This window comes from Procambarus clarkii, chromosome 60, assembly GCF_040958095.1.
Source record: "Procambarus clarkii isolate CNS0578487 chromosome 60, FALCON_Pclarkii_2.0, whole genome shotgun sequence".
Classification (NCBI taxonomy): domain Eukaryota; kingdom Metazoa; phylum Arthropoda; class Malacostraca; order Decapoda; family Cambaridae; genus Procambarus; species Procambarus clarkii.
Window position 1 is genome coordinate 16,515,913 of NC_091209.1, and position 14,103 is coordinate 16,530,015.

Consider the following 14,103-nt stretch of genomic DNA (forward strand, 5'->3'; position numbering starts at 1 on the left):
ATTTTGAAAACTGCAGGGGGGTTTGGGCAAAATATGACCCATCGGCGTTTTCAGTAATTGGCATATTTTCGGTATAAAAAGTCGTAATTTGAAAATGAAAATAGGTGCAGAGAGTCAGAATTCGGCTCAAAATTCACGCTCAGGTGTCAAATTTCCGACATTTCAGATATTTTGAAAACTGCAGGGGGGTTTGGGCAAAATATGACCCATCGCCGTTTTCAGTAATTGGCATATTTTCGGTATAAAAAGTCGTAATTTGAAAATGAAAATAGGTGCAGAGTCATATACAATGCTAACCAGCATATATACATTTTCTTCTGTCCTCCATATTTCATGGGTTAGAGAAGTGTTAAACATATAGTTCAAGGATTTATTGAACACTTAACAACAGAAGGTGATTCGGTACTTTTAAAATACTAAGCTAACCTACATACTTAAATATATAGATACACAGATTTACGTATGTCCTACACAAAGTGTTCGAAGTGTCATTAATGTGCATTTACAAAGTTAGTTTAGTTTAGTTCATTTATTATGCACCCCATACCCATCTTGTGGGCGGTAGTGGAAAGGGTTACAGTGGCACATAATGGGCTCAGGGACTGAACCCCACAATTCATTTAGCTAAGCAAGTTACAAAATTCAATATAAGTCATCACATCAACAATGGGTTCGAGATCGACCTCAAGTACAGGTTCTAAATTAAGCAACTGACATATGTGGAGAGCTAAAGGTGAAATGTAATTCTGATCAGCTGTAGGCATGACACGCACCTGTACAAAAAAGTTGGTGGTGGAGCACGACAGCCGGAGAGGCGGCGGCCGAAGTATCGTACTTTCCTAAACACTGTGTCACTGTGTCACACTGCGTCATCTCCTCTGGTCCTCTACTGCTGTCGCTGTGTTAGAGGTTTGTGACATATTATAGGGGCCGTTTTCCACATTTTCATTTTAGAAATGGGTCCGTTAGACTGATCTACATTTGTAGTTTTCTCTGATTTGTGGTTCGTTGACCTAGTTTCGTGGCTAAGTTTGGTCTGGTGTGTTCCGGTTGTTTCCTCCTGTGCTTACCGTGCTGTGCTTGCCGAGAACGAGATCTAGCTCTTGGGTCTTGCTTTATATAGCTATTGTATCAGGTTATACCAGACAAATCTCGCTGGAAAATATTGAGAAGGCACATGCAGATTGAATTCAAGTTAAATTGACTACAGTACATTAAATGATTTTGTACCTATACTGTATGGTGATGTCCTCTACCCACCCACACACACACAAATAATTATTATTATTATTAATATTATTATTATTATTATTATTATAATGATATTAACTGCTCACCTTGGACAGGGTTAGAGGTTTTATTCATGTTGTTGATTATTGAATATTCAGCCAGAACAGATAATAAGTTGCTTTTATAAAATCAATGTAAAATTATATCATACAGTAATTTGTATCCATAAATAAATTCTTGTAACTGTTCTCTAAGAACAGATATCAGCTTTACAAGTCATACTTTTGTTTGACAGAGTATATAGTCCATCCTTCCCCCACCAACACTGTACAGTACTCTGTCAAGTACAGTAGTCTTGAATAAGACCCTATTTTCCTGGCACTTTTTGTACCTTTAAGATTGATTTCTTCAGTTTTTGCTTTACACGTCTTGCTTGCCTTTACCACCCATGCAAATTGGTGCCTTATAAAGAGCCTTATATATTTGGATAATTTGCAGCAACAGAAGTTGGTCTCTGTCCAGCAGGGAGATCATAATTTCTTTTAAAATATAAGTGGAACCTTGATTCAGTGAATCACTGGTTGGAATATACACTTTCCATGCTGGATGTACTCGTCTGATATGATGAACAAGAGTTCAATGAAGTGGAGAATGTGTGGATTTGCTTAGGATGTTGAGACTGAGTTCACGGATTGAGTAAACATTTAAAGTAATAGTTGGGGCCTTGGGAAATACTGGGCCTACTGAGCATATTTAAAACCAAATTCTCTGCTCCTGTTTGTTATTTCAAGTTGCAGTTGTTTTTGTTCAGTAAAATATGGTCCCTTTCAAAATGAGATTACGAGGCTTGGACATGGGAAATTTGCTAGATGAAAATATGGGCTATCAGGAAGAGCTAATGGAACTAATGAAATGGAATGGCTTGGCTAGTCTGCCACTGACTTATATTAAATGTATTTATGTACAGTGTAATGCTTAATTAATCTGTGGAATTATATTAAATTTATTTGTAAGAATTTATTTTCATCTTATAATATTTAGCATTTCATTACCACAGTTCCACATCAGCTTTTAGATCAAAGAAGCAGCCATGGGGTCGCCAATTTACAATCCGGTAAGTTTGTATACGAATCTATTTAATCTCTGGGTTACTAACATGCCTGTAATGCCGGAGTGTATAATTTTTAAAATATTAAGTAGAAACAGAGATGGATGAACACTTCTTGGGGGTTAAGGAAAGATTAAATACCAAGATGCATTAGTGGGGTCATCTTGGTTTCATCAACAAGGTGCCAGTTAAAACAGATTTGATAATATTGGTGCAATAGCATTACACCAATATTGTCTTAATTATAATATTTAATAGTATATGTATTACACCAGTTGTTATATAGTATTGCACTTGAGTTTTCCTTTAATGTACCGTAAAAACATATTTACTATAGCTGTACATTCAAGTACAGCTGGACAAGATAAAAGATAAAGGCAAATGGGAGGGGGGGGGGGAGTCAACAAGCTGCTGGCTTCCTGTCCTCATCGAGGTCACTAGTGTTAGTGGCTTTCAGGTAACCTAGGGTAAATATTACTCTTCACACATTTTTAGTCAAGTTTCTTCCGATAGAGGTGTAACAATAATTAACAAAATAATTTTTTTTTTGTACATATGTACTGTATTATCCTTTTGAGATAGTAAATGCGGTCAGTTTCCTAGACAAATTATATATGTACAATAATACAGTAGTAATTTATATAAAAAAAATCATGTGAGTAATAAAACTGAAGTACCACCTTAACATTGCAGTGATTTTCAATCACGTGGATCAATGATCTTTTTCTGACATTCTAAGTAACAAAGTAGACCTACCCAGTCCACAAAGATAGTGATTGATTCAAGACACAAACCAATATAAAAATACTGTATACTGTATTTTACTAATACTGTACTACCAAAAATATTTAAAATTAGAGTATTGTTACTAAAATCCCTATGATACAATGGTAGCACAGTCACCACATGCGTTGTAAATGATTTCAACTTGGTTTGAGCCGCGGTCAGGAAGGGGTCTTTTGGCAATTGATCCTTAACTGTTTGGCCCCCCTATTCACCCAGCAGTAATTGGGTGACCTTGTTGTAAATCGATTGGCAGGTCAAGTTCCATGTAACAACTAGTAGAGTAAGGCTCAAGATGAACTACGAGAAGGAAAAACTCTTAATCTGCCAATAGGAATCAGAAGTTGTCTTCTCCTGCACTCACTTCAAAAAAAAAAATTTTGTTACTGAAGAAAATACATTTTCAAAATTCTGGTTAATTTGGCTTCAAACTTAAGAAGCAAACATGTACCTGAAGCAAAATGCTGAACGTAATCTGCTCTGCACTTTTCAAGAACGATTAGGTAATTGGACAGTCGTATTTATTGACTTGCAGAAGGTGTTCAAGACTGATCATCATGAAAACCTTTTCCTCATTTTTATTATGATAGTTTTTAATTAGTATGTAATGTCAGTATGGAGGCAATTGCACGATTAATTTTTTAATTCCTAATACAGTACTTTATTGTGTTAGTATGACTCACTTCTCAAATTATAATAGTGCATCAAGTTTCTAATAAATATTTATCAACCCTGCAGGGTGAGCCATACATGACGGTAATTCCTGGAGGTTTCACACCAGGAAAAATTGCTCACGTTACGGGAACATTCACGCCAAATGCCACCAGGTGAGTTACATCACAGATACTGTACAGTACAGCAGTCATGTATGCATGACTGTATACATATGACAGTATAATGTGCATGTCAGCATTCGTGCATACATACCGGGACATACATGGCAGTACAGTATACAGTCCAGTATTATGTACTGTTATAGTGTTATATTGAAAATTCAGTATGGATGGAACCAAGCAATTTCCAGTACAGTAACCTGTGATGTACTGCTTAGCTTTTTCACGCGCTCTTTGGAAGTGAGAATGACTCGGGGTTTAAACCCTGGGCGAAACAGCTGGAAAAAAAAACAGCTATTTTTTTTCACATTCAATTACATAGTGACACAAAGTATGTGAATAGTTCTGACAGAGTATACATTTAGTTAATTCTACAGCAGCAGGTGGTGTAAACTTCCAGAGGTACAACAGTACTTGTAACCAAACCTAAGCCTAGCAGTAAAAGTTTAAGTCTGCTAACTTTATCGGATGATCCATAAATGTGTGGTTCTTCTGGCATAATAGAATGTTGGTGCAGTAGATGGGAGTAACTGGTGTGAATTTCACCTTGACTACCTGTTGAAGATTTCGGGGATAAACGTCCCCGGGGTCCGGTCTCAGACCAGGTATCTCGTCTCTTAGCTTCTGTTGGTGTTCCAGGTCTATTGGTGCTCTCTGGCTGCTCAAGGGCAATCCCAAATGGTAAAGAACTCCCCTCCTTTCAGAGCACGTTTTGGCTAACTTTTCAATTCTGTCATTTGAGGCTTTAGATATTTTGATAGATTTTCAATCTCAAATGATGTGTAAAGAGAGAGAAGATAATAGATTTTGATAACATTTTTAAGAAAACAATAGTACAATACTGTATATAGAATGTTCATATTTTCATTAAATTTCCAGCTTTATCCTGAAATTTCAATCTGGACCAACTGGTGATCCTACTGATGAAATTGGTCTGTGTATGTATGGGCGAGTGGTGGAGGGGTTGGTGGGGAGGAATGCCTTCACCCGTGCTGCAGGCTGGGGACAAGAGGAGGCTACCAACACCATGGCTCTGGCACGTGCACAAAATTTTGACGTCACAATCTTCTGTGATCCAGTGCATTACAAGGTGTGACTTGTTTTATTGTTTGAGGTACCTGAAGATATTTAGTAATTCTTATCTGATGTATCTGTTCATAATTAGTGCTGTATTGGACAATTTAGAGTACTGTACGTGGTCTATTGAAAATGGCTAAATATTTATTTGCAAAGTTTTCCTGGTTCTTTAATTCTTTCTTTTATTTCAGCATCAGCATAATTGTTCAATTGCCACTTTCTAGGGGGTGGCTTTGTCTTTAGTAGAGTAAAAGAATGGGTCCCTAACTCAGTATCACGGAGAAGGCATTAAAGCATATACATACAATATGATCTGCAGTGTGCAAATACTCATCTTTAACAACAATGAACAACTAGATGTTTTTTCCTGTTGCCTCTGAAATCCATTCTCGTAAGATCTGAATTAGTGGCACTTCACTGTACTGTACTAGTTATACTACACATGACAAATTCATGAATATTCATTACATATTTAACTAAATTTTGCACCCTGTATTCTAGATTGCTTTGAATGGCCAGCATTTTGCTGAATTCGCACATCGCACCAACCCAGCCACCATGACGTACATAAATGTTGCCAGCACTAGTCAAGATATGAACCTGGCATGCATTTGGATTGAGGATCCTGTTGCTTCTAGCCAAGCTCCTCCATATGCACAAGGGTCACCCATGGGAGGGGTGCCATACCCACCACAAAATAACTATGGTGCCCCACCGCCGTACTCTGGGGGTCCAGGATATGCACCAGTTTACTCTAGCCCAGCATACCAGCAAGCTGCACCTCAACAGTATGGAGTGAGTCATATTATATTTTCCCTTTAGAAAATGCTTTACTGTACAGTACACTACATACAGGTGTGTATATATATATATATCTTAATATATATATATATCTATTTATTTGTTTAATGGTGAAATAATTTTAAACGCACATAATCCATTTACTCTTAAACTGTAAAAAAGTACATATTATTGGTACTATCCTAAATTTAGAAGTAAAGAATACTGCATCAACTTACAGAAACTTGGAATGCTATGTGACTTGCACAATAAAAATGTATATTCAGACCCCTCACATGACAATGGTTTCCACAGTTAATTCAGTTTCCGAGTAAGCACAGTCCTGGCTTGGAAGAGAGAGATTTACGTTTGAAGTTTAATGCAAAAGATAATATTTTTGCCTTCCAAATCTATGCAAGTACTGTATATATTTCCTACACCTTTCATAAGTTTGCATCATTCAGGGTTTTGTTCAGAATTTTGCAAGAAAATATGCATTCCAAGACCAGGAATGTTATTGCACAAAATTTAAATAATGTATATACTATACTGTATTCTAATATACTGTGTAAGATGCTTGAAATTTTACTACTTTACGACTTAACTTTTGCTTCAGCATCTTGGTCTTGGCTTTATTCCAAATCTTGGGTCAAAGTGGGGCTTAAAAAACAAATACCTTTATTTTTTAGAGGGCTCCTATGTTGGCTTCTACCCAGCAAGCTCCATTAAATTCAGTCCATGCCAGGCCCACACAAATCTCTATGCCTACTGGGGTCCAAAGACCAAAACCTGGCCCCCCTCTAAAGAGGTAAAAGGGAACATTTTAATTTTGTAAATGTACAGCCTTCATTGTGTTTGTGGAATTATTTGTATTAAATTTGGGTATTAATATTTGTGCTTATATTCCTCAGCAACCAGCACCGGCCGCACACAGCAACAGTGGTGGCAAAGGGCTGCTGGGAATGGTAGCTGGAGCAGGGACAGCTGTTGCTGGGGCCTTGGGTGTATCTCATCTCATGGGGGTAAGTTTAAATACCATTTGTTCATCTTTACTAGACTTTATCCTGTTCGTTTGCTATTATTAATAATAGGGTTCAGTCAAAAGCTAAAGTTTTAATCTTTCATTGCCGAATCTCTTCATGTTTTATAAGCAAATCATATCCTATATTTTTATGCAAAATTTGTGTGCACGTTAATATGGATATCATAATGCAAAATTTTTGGTGGGACCCCTCAGTAGCTCCATGCTTAGCTCTGATACCATCAAGCCTTGGGACTACCACACCAGGGCTCCAAGACCCATCTGTCGTTTACCGGGAGCCAGAACCAGAATCTGGTTCTCACTGTGAGGCAAAGTGAGCAGGGAATCAGAGATCAGCTGCAAATCTGGGAAAACACCCCCAGAAAGTATAATGCAACAAAACAAATGACAGCTTGAAAGAAAATAAACACTCCTAGGTAAAAGAGGCCAGTAATCATTGTCATGACTGATCCGTATGATCATCACCAAATGGCAATACAAGGCATCAAAGATCTAGGCCAGCCTGCCCGGTACAATAACTCGTAAATTCCACAGGGTGGGGATGGGGAGCAACCACAGACCCACCTGGAAAGGGCATTTCATTAATGCCCTTTAATAATTCCCAGAGTTTACTCCTCAACACATCACCTCGATAGAGGAGGTTGACTTTCCTGAAACATAGAAAAGACATTCTCCCGTGAGGTAGCCGAGCCTAACAGCATGAAAGTTGTGTCGAGGGCAATGAACAACTCTATTGTGTCAATGCTCTTTGGTGGGTTTTTCCCAGTTTTGGGATGATCTCTGATTTCCTGCTTCCCTCACCTTGTAGAGTGAGACAACTTCTGGTCCTGGCTCCAGGTAGATGGTGGATGGGTCTCAAGAGGCCTGGGGTCTTTGGGTAGTGTGAGGTGGTACTTGAGTTGAGCTTGAGGCCTTACTGCAGGCCAACCAGATTTCTCCTAATTTTTGTTTAGAATTAATGTGTTAGTTTTTTGAGAGGCTAGATGCACCTATTCAAACCTAATAAAATTCAGATTATTATAGTTTGATTAAACAGATTTATCTATTGCTAAATATTTTTGTTTAGTGTTTATTTAAATATAAATCTTGCAGCTCCTCCTTCACATGAATTTGGTGTGTAGTGCTCATGAAAAGGTGCTGGAGCTTTTGCAGATCCAGAACTCATTCTTTTGTTGGGTGCAGATTGATTTTTATATCACATGTTTGATCTGTTCTTATTTCCTGTCTGTATATGTCTTCATGAGAAATTAGTCTGTATATATTCTGTGTCGTCTTATATTACCTTGCAGAACGATGGGTGTTGTATGGTTCCCTACACTTATAATAATTCTCACCATTTTTTTTATAGTGAGATATGGTGCATCTTGGCACCGACTTTGTTGGGTATTTTCCCTGTAGTTAGCACTAATTGTTTAGGGAACAGATGTAGTGTGCTTGACTACAGAACCTTATACAATGTTTTACATTGTCTTGTCTGTCTTTTTTAAGTTTATTTTAGGTGCTTCAGTGTGCTTCATACTGTTGGCTGCAATATGGGTATTGGGAGCCACTGTCTGCATCATGAGTTGTCTCATTGTACTAAATTTAATACTGTGAAAAGATGCAAAGCGAAACAAATTTGTTTACTTATTCTCAGATTCTGCATCCTTGACTTGACATGCATGTTTCTCAAGTGGAGCGTCTAGTCTACATTAACTCACCACTGTCAAGGGCATGTGCCTCCTACTGATGTTATTAAGTGGATACACCTTAACATCATTAAAAAAGTAAAGGAAAAAGTATAACATATTGTAAAATTGAGCAGATCTGATGGAGGGGGGGAGGGGGGGAGTTTAAACGTTTAGAGATCAGTTGGCTAATTACAGTAATATGACCTGACCATCTACCTACTAGACTGACATTCCTCAGGCCTTTTTTTCTTTTTATAATTTTGAAAACTGGAAGAGGACTCCATGTTATAAGAGATAAAGGAGAGGCTCTTCTTGGGAGAGAAACATCCTTAAGCCGAAGAGATCAGGGCTCGGGGACAGCCATTTTCAAATGCAAGTCTTCCTGAAAGGAAACTGAAGCATTAACTTATATTTTTCCTAGTTTTATTATATAAATTGTGTATTAATTTAACTTTAATTTCCTAAAATTAAATATTAATGATTTCTAGTGTCTTCATTTCCACACTTAATTTCAATTAAATATTTCCCATTTATATAATAGAAGGATTGAGGTCCGAGTCATACTTCCCTCCTGCTGAAAGGATTGTGACCAAGACCATTGGTCGATTTTCAGCCAAGCACTGGGATCAGGACCATCAATTCTGTTTGAGGAACTAATGTCCACCTTTTGGAGTTTGGCAAGCAACTATGATAGCTTTGAAAATAGACTTGAATGCATAGTACAGTACAGTACTGTATATTAAAAGTGCATGTTTGTGCAGACATGCTTCTGCCTGGTATTTTCTAGTCCAACCTGTATACAGGGTTTCTTTCTTCAGCATCAGTTTAAGAGTTTTGAGAGATTTACCTTGTTGTGGTGAAGGTGCTGCAATCTTGTGGCAGGATAAGTAGAGGGTGGACAGACCAACCAGTAATTTAAAACCAATATATTTCTCGAGTCTTTGGGCTGCCAAGGAGGGCTTGTAAATTACTTTTTAACGTTTATGATTTGAGCGTTCTATAGCTTGTGTGAGGTGGATGATTTTCTTTAGGTTTTCCCTATCATTTTTGACCCTGTGTGGTCATTTGAAAAGTTCCCGGTAGCCCTGGTACAGTATCTCGAATGTCGTCATGCCTCACTGCACAATTTGGTTTCCCACTTACAATGGAATCTTACCTTAAGGAGCAACCAGGTGTCTAATTAGAAATTCACTTTTCATTTACAATACACTAAATTTTATGCTAAACAATAATACAAAAAAATTCTGTATTATATAGTTTTCAAGATGCTACTGTATAGCAAAGGGTTAGTAGAGTTATTCCAGTACAACAAAACTCCTACTGTCTATTCAATATAATAAGGGAGGAATTCATCTAAGAAATTACATCCCAAGCAAAATTTGTTAATAGAACTGTATTTAACATAATCTTTGACTACTAAGATACCAAACATGTCAAAATAAAATACCTTGTATAGGGATATAAAGTAAATTTAAAATTTCAGAAATCCAAATCAAGTGGTGGATACCCAGGGCAAGGAGGATACCCAGGTCAAGGATACCCTGGTCAAGGAGGCTACCCAGGTCAAGGATACCCTGGGCAAGGAGGCTACCCGGGGCAAGGTTCTCATGGTGGTTCTGGGGGACTTCTGAACAAGGCCTTGGGGATGGGGGGTGTCCTGGGAGGAGCATCCATGTTGGGACACTCGGTGAGTATTGTTTTTGTTTGTTCATAAATACGTTAAACAGATTGTACTCAACACCCTGTGGTATATGATTAATGAGCACATTTACACAATTCTGATTAAGTTTGAAAAATTGGGTTTGTAACAATATTCATCTTGTCGTAACAGAAAAAAGGCATGATGGGTGGCAATGCAATGAAGTACGGTGTTCCGTTGGCTGGCCTTGGAGCTCTTGGGGCCGGTGGCTACATGGTGTCAAAGGGTATGCACGGTTTCCATGGAGGCTCTTCGTCATCCTCAGGCTCCAGCGAGGAAGAGGAATAGAAAGAGGTGTCGCCCCATGGTGCTTCATGTGCTACCACCATCCATTTTATAATCCTGTGATAGTGCTGTGAAAGCCTAGAACAAATTTAGCAGTTAGGTTTAGATGTCGGTTTGCCTTAGATTTGCAGATTTTTTAAGAGTTCAGATTATACTGTGTATAAAATGCTCAATTTTAATTAATGAAAAAATATCGTCATGAAAGTTTAATTTAATTATGCAGTGTTATATTTAACAAGAATTAATGTAAAGTCACATTAAACAACATAAGTTTTCTGATAAAAATTAGTATTAAAAATTATTGATATCTAATAAAACAGATGCAACAAATTATGAGGTTTACAGCAGCATTATGATAACACACTACACTCAGAACACACGATCACGGCTATAAAACTTTCCCTTTTAAGCCGAAAAATTAAATATAGTAATTAACTTCTGTGGGGTGAATCCATGTGTTATGAAGTACAGTACTTGTATGAAATTGTTCAGTTACAGTACACTATTCCTTGACATTTTTTGTTCTGTGGTACAGTATACAAAGAAGACACAAGATAATTAACTTTTGCTTAAAGAAGAGCAGTGAGCAGAATTCTTCAATACCTGCTTGATGGGGTTCTGGGAGTTGTTCTTCTCCCCAAGCCCAGCCTGAGGCCAGGCTTGAACATGGTATTGTCACTTACTAAAGTTGGGTGCCCAACTGGTAATTTGGTGTACGCTAATTTCTATAATATACCATGTGTGTCTACTTGATGGCTTGTGGTAAAAATCCAACCGATTCCCAAATATACAGCCAGAAAATTGCTAGATGCATGTGTTGCTTAGTCTGTGATAGTATCTACACGATCATTAATGGTTATATATATATGCAGTACAGTATGTATGTACAGTATTTTATATATATATAAATAAAATTTTACAGACATTGATGCCTGCTAAGATGACATTGTCCAATCTCTCAACAAGTGTTGCTTTACTTGCTGTATCTCCAATCCTGCTACAACATTTCAGGTACAGTTAAAGATACTGTATACAGTACGTATAAACACCATTAGTTTTCTAATGGGGCGTTACACTTAAGAGTTGCACGCGGTCATAATGTTGTTATATTCTATTCTTTGTAAAAACCTAAATTTAAGTTCTCAATAGTTTTAAATTTGATTAAGAGTTTAGTAATTTTGTTATAGTGGAGGGCAGATTCTCTCAGGCCAGTTGGATACCAAATGTTGCCTTTTATCTTCAGTCATGTTTGGAGTAATGTAAACATTAGGTAAGCCCTATATTATGGAATCTCTTTCAGGTTGCTTTACTCGTCAGTTAAGAAATTCTCGTCTTACATTGACAGAGTACGTGTTTTTTTAGGTTTTAAATGCTATTCATTAGTTAATTTAGAAAAATTATATTAGAGATAATATATATATATATATATCTAAATAATTTATTAGTTCATAACTTTAGTGTGATGGATAGATGTTTAATACAGTAGTTCACTAGCCTAATTTTCTAAAACACTAATTTTCAGTGAAAAGTTTGGACAACTATAATCACAGTACAAGTTTTACATGTTAATGTGAAACTTATGATTGTGAGACGATTGATTGTTAAGAATGTATTTATATGGCAGTAGTAATGTAGTGAGAGGTTAGTGAATATGTGCATATTTAGAACCAGGCATAGAGAACTGATAACGGATGTATCGTGGGTTTCACATCAGGGACAGGAAGCCCATTAGGTTAGTGAACCTCAACAAGTCTAACTACCGACTGTGTTCATAATACAACACACTCCCACAGCTGTATAACTCCTGGGTACCTATTTACTCATAGGTGGCTAAGAAAAGGAGGATTGTTTCATGCGAGAGAATGAAAGGAACCAGTTGATTACCTGGGTGTCCAGGTAATCTTTGTGTGTCCAGTCTTTACAGATATAGAGAACTTTACTATAAGTTTCAGCTTGCATAAATGAAAAGGAAAATTTATCCTTTTCAATAAAGTGAAAAGTGAATACTGAACCTGTGTTCTCCCTATGAGTGTATCTTAGAATCTCGTCACATGTTTGCCAATTTAATACCATATTTAGCTTAACATTGCTCAGCATTTTATAAGAGGCTGATTTTGTGAAAAATGTTGAACTTGAGCAGTTTTATGCAGTAGTTGTTAAAGATATTCAATCAGTTGATGCCAAGGTCATTTCATAATTATTTATATTCAACAATATATTGTATCTTTATCTAAGTGTGATTAGGTGTTTCTCAATTTCCTCCTCATTCATGTTGCTAATATTAAAAACTTGTTGGGGAAGCTGTAGCTCCCTCCATCTTTCCCCCAATGCACACCTTACTACCCTCTCCTTCCATCCATCCTACACTGCCCTGCTCCTTATTGTCAAACCCATTATGTCCCACTTACAGTTGTGCACCTCCTTGTGGACTGTTCCGATTTTCAGGACAATTGCACGTCTTGCTTTCCTAATGGTCCCTCAAGGTTATTTGTCTTTACAAAATCCTTGATCAATCTGATACCTTGATATTGCTCAGATTATTAGTGTTTGTTCACAAATATTACTGAGGATGGAAATATAATGCCTTTTGAATATCCAGCGACACTCCTGGTGCTATGCTAGTCTCCCTGGCTTGATGCCTTTGTTCGATGATTACTTGGAACTCCCCTTCATCCTCTCTGTCCTCGCCTTCCTTCCTCCCTTCCATTCTTACCCTCACCCTCCACCCCCCAATACCTCACCCTAACCCTCCATCCCCCACCACTATCTTTGCTCTTTCTACATCCACCTCCATTCTACTCTCGCTCTTTCAAATCTGGCTTAACCGACGGAATGGTATTAGATTAAGTGAATACTGAATATGAACAAATATTTTTATGGCTTATATTACTGGTATAGTACATCATTTTAAAATATTCCTGAAATTATTACACAGTTTGTTCAGAATATTACAAACACATGTCTGTGTCTATAAATATCAGTTACTGTACATAATAAGTATTCACTAATATTTAAGATACCTTGATGAGAAATTGTGTATAGTTGTACTCCTGGTTCAAAACTGGCCTGAATGTGGGACTTCTACTTGCATAGTCATTTAACTGGCAACTACACCATAAAAGTTTTTTTTTTTAAGAGTTAGCAAGTGTCTGATCTTGGGGTAATCCTTGACACATCTTGTTAGCAATGAATGTGTATAGATATGTAGGCAAAGACTTCTTTATCTTAAAAAGAAAACTGAGTTATTTAGTTTGAAGAGCTATAGAGCCATTGTTAAGGTCACAATTATCACCGGTAGTGACGGTGACAGGTCATTATCTCACTACCTCATTGTTGAATATATCATAAATCAAAATTTATTATACAGTAATTTGTTTCAAAATACTTACTAAATACTGCTTTGCTGCAAGTGTTATTTTTATATCAATAAAATATTTGAATTCTGTGTTATGTTTGTTTCCCCGAATATAATAATTGTATACATTAATTATACTTCATAATGTGAAAGAGCTTGAATGGTCCCCAAGCCATAAATCACTAAGCACTATGATCTGACCAGGAGTCAAACCTGCATAGCCAGAGAGGCACCCCCACCC

At 37.1% G+C, this 14,103-nt stretch overlaps 1 protein-coding gene across 1 annotated transcript; it reads left to right on the forward strand.

Moving 5' to 3' along the window:
* Positions 1–754: 754 nt before the first annotated feature.
* On the forward strand, positions 755–13,952 carry LOC123766770 (galectin-4). The gene is made up of 8 exons (XM_045756127.2): positions 755–909; positions 2,288–2,344; positions 3,860–3,948; positions 4,834–5,044; positions 5,533–5,826; positions 6,723–6,833; positions 10,007–10,210; positions 10,355–13,952. The coding sequence occupies exons 2-8, from the start codon at positions 2,321–2,323 to the stop codon at positions 10,508–10,510; spliced, it is 1,089 nt and encodes a 362-aa protein (XP_045612083.2). The 5' UTR covers positions 755–909; positions 2,288–2,320; the 3' UTR covers positions 10,511–13,952.
* Positions 13,953–14,103: the final 151 nt, after the last annotated feature.